The 7,675-nt window shown below is 36.9% G+C and overlaps 1 protein-coding gene across 12 annotated transcripts; it reads right to left on the bottom strand.

The window, feature by feature from the left end:
• Positions 1 to 251: 251 nt before the first annotated feature.
• LOC18434874 (putative inactive poly [ADP-ribose] polymerase SRO2) lies at positions 252 to 6,360 on the bottom strand. 12 transcript variants are annotated; one of them, XR_016060003.1, is made up of 10 exons: positions 5,986 to 6,078; positions 5,789 to 5,834; positions 5,135 to 5,538; positions 4,647 to 4,737; positions 3,860 to 4,381; positions 2,160 to 2,404; positions 1,900 to 2,009; positions 1,653 to 1,744; positions 1,402 to 1,497; positions 252 to 751 (listed from the first exon to the last, which is right to left on the bottom strand). XR_016060003.1 is itself a non-coding variant. In XM_088872865.1 (10 exons), exons 5-10 carry the CDS (start codon positions 4,351 to 4,353, stop codon positions 635 to 637), a joined length of 1,230 nt encoding a protein of 409 aa, XP_088728991.1. In that variant the 5' UTR covers positions 4,354 to 4,381; positions 4,647 to 4,737; positions 5,135 to 5,538; positions 5,789 to 5,834; positions 5,986 to 6,139; the 3' UTR covers positions 252 to 634. The 12 variants fall into 12 exon arrangements, 7 of the variants coding, with proteins under 7 accessions (XP_088728991.1, XP_088729000.1, XP_020523291.1 ...); XM_088872865.1 differs by having other exon boundaries at positions 1,577 to 1,744; positions 5,986 to 6,139; XR_016060002.1 differs by having other exon boundaries at positions 4,647 to 5,538; positions 5,986 to 6,079.
• Between the last annotated feature and the right edge of the window lie 1,315 nt (positions 6,361 to 7,675).

Raw genomic sequence — 7,675 nt, 5'->3', positions numbered from 1 at the left:
TCTCTATTTGCTTTTTCGTTGACTTATACCATGCATTAATATACGATGTATGAGTCAGGATTCGATCAACAAAAGGACTGCTCAACTTTTCCAAAACGAGCATGACTTCGATTTGATCCATTGGTTGGAAGACAACTGATTTGGGCTATTTAAACAAAGGCCTTTCATGAGGTATCATCAACGTGTGATTATTTTGACAATAATTGGCCTTAACATTCCCATTTTTCCTCAACCAAGGTGAGCACTTCATGTACAATTTCAAGTTTCTTTTGCCATATCAACACAGGGTATAGGGGTTACATGGTCGAGGAGATCCAACAAACACCAACTCCCATTGCTTCAACAACTTCTGAACTGATACATCATGTATTAACACACACACTCACACTCATACACATCCACACCCACACCCACACCCACACCCACACCCACACCCACACACAGACACACCCCAACTCACTAAACTTCCTTTAACAAAAGGTTCCAACAGCAACCTTAGTGAAAGATGTTAAAAAATTGAGCAAGAGAAACACCGAAAAAGGTTCGCTTATATGAAAAGAAAATGCAGTGGATCCCTTGGAAATTGATCTACTTCTCTTTGGTCTAAGGTCAGTAAGCAAAAGCAAAGGCATGATTAATGGGTTCTGGAGTCCGCGGTGGAGATTGTGTTCTCACTTGTACAAGAACCAGGATCGGTTGAGTTACTCTGCCTTGGAAATGGAGTTCTCTGATGTGCCAACTCTTTTAATTGCTGATCCACAAAAAGAGAAACAAAAACCGAACAATTCGTGAGATTGCAAGCATTCAAACATTGAAAAGTGTAGGATAGTTTTTCTTAATACACTTACAGAGATAAGGCCCAAATTATAAATTCAAGAAAAATGCAATGAGATTTAAAAAAAAGTTACAAAATTTACGGCAGGTAGTCATGCATCACAGAGATAAGGCCCAAATTACAAATTCAAGAAAATGGAATGACAAAAATAAAGTCTCTCTCTCTCTCTCTCTCTCTCTCTCTCTCTCTCTCTCTCATCTGGCTATGTCAAAGCAGTATATTTAGGTATCCATGTCTGAAACCCAGGACACGCGAGACCCCGAGAGGAATGAATAGTTCCCTGGCCCTGAATGGGATGGACGGTCACAGGCCCCCTACTTTGCTCACCCAGGTCTGCCAGTACAATACAGTTCTGAGAAATATTTTAAGAGTAATATCACCACATAACATTTCTCGTGAGGTATAATATTTCTCATGAACTTTCAAGGTGATGGACACATAGCATACAATGTCTCATCACACAGTATCGAACGATGATCTTCATACTGATAAGTGGCCAAGTGGTTTAAGAGCAAGAGCAATCTGGAGCGTCCAGACCAAATCTTTATATTAACAGAACTGCATACCTTAGACCGGTAAGACTTGATGGCTGCAACAAGCACCTTGTCTCCAGCAATTTGTCTCACTTTCTTGATCATGCACTCCCTCGTAATTCTCTTCTCCTGAAATTTTTAGTATTCGAATAAGATTGAGTTAAGAATAAAGATAGTCGATCAAAAGAGAGTAAGGATATAAAACTACCAAGTAACTAGTGTGATATTTCTCAATCAGGCTGATACTGGAAGGTGGTAAGATCCCTGCAAGTACAGAGATCAACCTTGGAAACGGCATCCAAGCAGAACTTGGTTTTCTTGCAGCACTCTCCCCCTTCACATGGTGAGCAACCACAAATGGCACTTTTGCTGGTTTCTGATTAGCAAGAACAAACAACAATTAGAATCAATTGGAGTCATGCAAAGTTTCCATGATCAATATGAGGCGGCAAATGCAAATTGGAGGGTGTCAAATACATGAATTCAAAGCTCTAGGAGAACAGTCAAGAATCAGTTAGAAATGATATTCACCTTTTGCTGAAGTTGCATCCATTTTCCAGGTGAATTTCCAAAAACGTGAGGATTTGAAGCAATCAAACTTTCCATGGAGTCTGCTTTCCAATTCCTCAAAGAGAGTAATTCTGAAGCACAACATTCAAAATACTAGAGTCAATATAAACTTCCATAAACAATTCCATAAAATTCGTATAGATAAAGGTATCCAAATTTCTGAATTATAAGAATGAACAGAAACAGCTAAAGTAAGATCAATTCCCGAGTAAACCACTTACTTGTCAAGTGAGGATGAGAAACCTTGAAGCTCACTACATATTCTGGCAATATATGAGTGTTCATATGTGTGCTCCAGACAATATATCTTGATGGGGTGATTGGATTATCCACCCCTGAATCGAATTCTTCAGAACTGGGATGGAATTGCTCTGACCCAGTTGGGACTAGCTCCATATTTCCCATAATAACGCGACAAAGTAACATGTGTTGCTGGCCATCGTCATCGACATTGGAGTACACCAAACTGAAAATTAGGCAGAAAATTAAAGCTCTATTTTTAGTTAAAGCTTCAGTAAAATTGAAAACCCACTACAACAGTTAGGCATGTATATCCAGGAGGCAATAACATGAGAAAATATAATATACCAAGACAAACGTTGAATCCATGCATAAATGCTAATATCCCTAGTATGTATTGATTCACGCACATGAACATAGAAGTGAGCACACAGAAATAGTTACTGCAGTTACGCATGCTGACATATTTAAAGATTGTGTGTGTTATGTTGTGGGTCTGAATAACTTATTTATGTTGCGTATGTATAAAGAGTTATATGTATGTACGACCATATGACTGCAAATCTAATCACATATAAGACACATATTTTATTTTACTGAGGAAGAATAAATAGGGTTGTCAATTCCGAATCCTCTCCGTAAGTCCTTTTCCCCTCCAATTTTCCGAGAATCTTTCTCAAAGATTTGGGAAATCCTCTACCTCCAAAAATCTCTTTAAGAAGAGTTCCTACTGAAATAGGAACCCACAACAAAAGAACCATTTTAATTCCCTTCAATTCTTCTAAATCTTCTCTTTCAATTCTATCAAGTACAAATAAGAAATCTCACAAAAATAGGCAGATATTCCTATCAAACAACTAGGTATTTACCTCACTTAAATAGCTTATCAATGTTAGAAAGGCATTAAAAAATAATTGGAATTCAGGTAATACAATTAAATCTGAAAAAATTAAGTAAAAATCAAATGGGAAAATTGACTTCCCCAAGCCAAATAATATAGAATGAATTAAAAAGTATCTATCAATAAAGATCCCTAGAGTTAAAGATAAAATATTAATTCTCTAATTAAATAAAATATTCCAAAACAAAAATTTTCTATCTAAGCTGGAGCATTGTGTGCTGCACATGCCCTTAGCTATAAGATGTATATGTAAAAACATGTTATAAATGTACATGCAAATATTGATATCTAATTTTTACTCGAACTAAGTCACATAAAGTGTCTCAGGTAAAAGTGGCAATACGTGTGGCAAGGGGCTGGGCCAGCTGGCCCGGCCCATGTCCCATCGGGCCAGCCTTAGTCTAGTCTGGGCCGGGGCCAGGCCAAAATAAATGAAGTAAAAAAAAAAAGGCAAAACAAAATAGGATTGGGCTGGGCCGAATCAGGCCAACACTAACCCTAGCCCAGCCCTCGGGTCACAATTATATGGACCAAGCTCTACTTTTTTTGGGACCAGACCGATCTAACGGGCTGGTCCAGGCAGCCCCGCCCATTGCTAGCCCTAGTCTTAGATCATTACGAGCTAAAAAACCAATAAGAGATGCATAGAAAAGAAATTTTATGAACTAAATATTAAAATAAATAAGAAACAGATCAACCATTCCGGTTAATCGCAATCGTAAAAACCTAATTTCCAAACCTATACAATTGATTATACACATCCCAAGATTCATGAAGTACCTGTCAATGGATGAACCCTCGGGTGAAAGGTATATCCCAACACCATTGGCTCCTTTGCCTTCAGGTCTATTGCAAAGACCAAAACCATGAAGTATAACTTGGGAAACCCCATCTTTACCGGAGCCATGCCAAGCATATCTGATATTGGCATCACCTCCACACTTCTTAGCAATGGCATCCGAATACAAAGAAAATGCTTGCAATCTAGCCTGTCCTGAAAAACTAGAATGAGAAATTTTGTGAATACTCACAACACCAGTGTAACTCATGAGAAACCCTAGACCTGAATAAAATCGGCCTTGAACAAAGCAATGTTCTTCGTCTCCCTTCTTCAACTCAATCAACTCATCTCCAAAGAAGCGAAACCCCAAAGTAATATCCCCACAATTGCCTCCTGTTTTATAATTAGGGTTACCGAATGAAGCCATATTATCTGTGTAATCAACAGGCAAATAAACTCTAGGAATTGTCATCACTGAAGAAACCTTTTCCATCCTCCTTTTATGTCTTTGACGCTCGTATCTAGCAAAATTCAGACAAGACAACAAAGAATAAGCTAGGATCAAAGTGAGCCTGAGTGGATTTACAAAACTTCAGACTCAAGTAACCAATACAAGTGGGTACCAACTTAAAGCTCCTTCTCAACTTTTCAATCGATATCAAATTAACAAATGAAAACTCCTTAAGCTAACTCTAATATGCTTGCTAAAGAAGTTGAATGCAAATTCGCATCATTCTTCCAGTCTCCAAGATGAAATTACACTAACTCATGATATTATATACTTACTACCAAAGATGTTTGAATATCAGTTTATCTTGATCTAATACCAAAGATGTTTGAAGTTCATCTTGATCTCCTTGATCTCACTGGAGGAACACTGGTTAAAAGAATAAGTAAATATGAATCTCCTCGAATCTCCTCAATTTGTTGTACTTCAAATTTAGAGCTTCAGGAGTAAAATATCCAGAACATAATCCAAATTCTAATTACTTTCAAGTCTTTCACAATTGAAGATCAAGAAGCTGAATACTAATCATCTGTAATTGATATTGTGTTCTGCTTAGATATGCAGAATGGGATGTAATGAATAACCTGAAAGAAATATACAGATCCTTGTTTTCCTTGACAAAACATTCGACTTCAATCCAGAAGGACATCAAAGTCATCAAGAGACCAATCAAAACACTAAAACTAATTCGCACTAACTGTCAGTAGTAATAAGAACTGCTACTAAATCAGAAAATTCAATCCAAGAACCATTAATTGACACTTACCGAACAAACTTAAGAGTTGGGATCAATTCTAGCGATCGACAAACTTGTTTTTTGAACATGTTAACCTTTTAAATTTCTTTTTCTCCTTTTTTTTTTTTGGATAGCTCAGAGGGGAAAGATCCCCTTGCCCTTGAGTTGGAACGACTTGAGCCTGGGATCCAAGCACCGCGAATTTATTGCCTGACGTGCCAGCATGTTTATACCCAGGCTTCTTGCCTTTATATCCACTAAACCAGAAATGATCACCAGAGCACTTATTCACAACAATCTCACTACTTGAAATCTAAACCTAAAATATTAAGAACAAAATATAGTCAGAAGAGCTAATCCTCTGACCCCGCCATTCCAAATAACTGTAATAACCAACCAAACAGTTGCTCACGCCAATTCCGCTTTCCTTCAACCTCAACACAAATTAAAGACAGATATACATGATAACATCAACCATCGTATCCTTGGAATCTGAAGATAACTAAAGCAGCAAGCCAACTACATTTAGCTTCTTTAAACCACAAATTTCTCTCAAGATAATCAAATCAACATACAGAGCATCAATTCACCCGAATTCCCCTTATTCTCATTTCATATACGATTAGAAGCAAAACAACCAGGCAAAAATCAATGAAACAGTAAAATCCTCATATCAACACATACCAATCAATTTCCACAGAAACGTATCTTAATGCCTCCAATGAGAACCCTAATTCCGCAAATTAGGGCCAAAATATTCACATAAGAATCACAACAACAGAAGAGAAAAGAAGATATCAATTTCGGAGCCAAAAATCCAGAAACTCGGCTCAAATTGAGCAGAAAGAAGAATTAAATACAAATAGGGAGAAGAGACCAACCTTTGAAGAGCATTCAACTTCAGAAATCCCTGCGATTTGGTTCTGGTTTCCCTCTCAAAACATCTAGAAAGAGATCGAGCTTTGAACCAGAACAGAGGGCAAAAATGGATATTTGAAGGTATTTATGCGCCCTCTGTTTTGGCGGTGTGGCGGCAAATTGTTTACCGACGCCGCCAGTTTTGAGGGGGCCTTCGGTTCTCGTAAGAGAGGAATTGAAAAATGATTATAGTAACCCTGTTGAATTCTCGGAATATCGAGATTGGGGTATTTGGCGGTAAAGTTACGGATTTGCCCTTTGAATGAGCAGTTACTTACGCGCAAGAGACCGCTGCTGCCGTTCCAACACGGCTATCTGACCGACCTCGGTCAAGCGATAATGTCCAAACTACCCCTTATTTTTGTTTTTTAGGGGGAGATTATTTATTACTATAATAGTCTCCCTATGAATTTCCAGCTGTTGAGGTAAACATGCCTTATTTCTCAAGAAATCCCATGGGTACCTCACCTCCTACGATACTAAAATACACCCTCAACTTGAATTGCTTTTACCCTTTTACTTCCTTATGAACTTTTTATAAGGCATAGGCTTTATGAAAACAAAATAAAGCTTCACCTCAACTCCTCATCTAGAAAGCAATTTCGGCATTCGAAAATATTCATGATGGCTCTAAAATTAATTTCTACTTACAGTTAATTTTGAAACCAAAAAAATGATAGAGATCTTGAGGATTTGTGAAGACTAATTTTAATACGAAATGGACTGTCTGAATGATTTGTTGCACTATACACTATTTTTACAATTAAAAATCCTAATTTTTTCACAACCATAATGTTCAAGCCGAGATGATCGATTTTAAAGTTTTTCAACACTTGACTTGCAATTTTCGATGAGTTATGAGGCGAGGCTTTACTTGTTTTGAGAGAGCTACAAGAAGAATTAGCTCAATTTATTATTAAGAAAATAAAGAATATATAAGGGATGGCCTACAAATATCTTTTGTAAGATGACGTCACAACTATTCATACTCATTAGATGTCAAATTGGTGAGTCACAAAGTTCTAGTTTTTTTTTGAAACTTTGTGTCTAACCAATAACACTCTTACCACCACTCATTTTAAAATCTAAAGGACAAAAATGATTATGACCTTCTTATACAAAAAGTAAATAATCTCTTTATAAACAATACCATATATAAATGAGGTGGGATTTTGGTAAGGCCGTGTGACTATTTGCAGCAGCATGTCCATTTTGTGATGTCCCTATAATGGAATTGAGGTAAATTTTGCACCTCATGATGTTGCATGTTGGAAGTATGAAGTCCTTTAGAAATGGGAGGGAGAACCTACTTACCTATATAGTATATGTGACCCTTGGTCTGGGTAGATGGCTGAGATAACTCGAATCATAACATCACAAGCTGGCACTTAAACCGTCAGATCTAGATCAAATGGCTCATAGTATTTTATTTTTTATTTTATTCTACAAATAATTTTGAAGCAAAATTTGTGGCATGCATAGATCTAACAAGGACACACATAATAAAAATATTTTAGGTGATGAAAATGACTAAAATACCCCTGAAAATTGTAGAGACATTTTTGTCATTTATTTTTATGTAAAATATTTATGTTTTATTATTTCCAAGTTTACCTTATTTTTCTGATGGGACGGGCAAATTTTCATATAAAA

This window comes from Amborella trichopoda, chromosome 1, assembly GCF_054954075.1.
Source record: "Amborella trichopoda isolate Santa Cruz 75 chromosome 1, AtrichopodaSantaCruz75HAP2 v2.0, whole genome shotgun sequence".
Taxonomy (NCBI): domain Eukaryota; kingdom Viridiplantae; phylum Streptophyta; class Magnoliopsida; order Amborellales; family Amborellaceae; genus Amborella; species Amborella trichopoda.
This window is presented reverse-complemented; position numbering and strand designations above follow the sequence as displayed.

Excerpts from the sequence above, each read along its gene's own strand:
- LOC18434874 (XM_006844936.4), bottom strand. The coding sequence starts at position 4,353 with ATGGAAAAGGTTTCTTCAGTGATGACAATTCCTAGAGTTTATTTGCCT. Across the intron at positions 2,405-3,859 it reads GAGGGTTCATCCATTGACAG|TTTGGTGTACTCCAATGTCG; the intron begins GTACTTCATGAA and ends CCTAATTTTCAG. Across the intron at positions 1,745-1,899 it reads GGATGCAACTTCAGCAAAAG|AAACCAGCAAAAGTGCCATT; the intron begins GTGAATATCATT and ends CTTGCTAATCAG.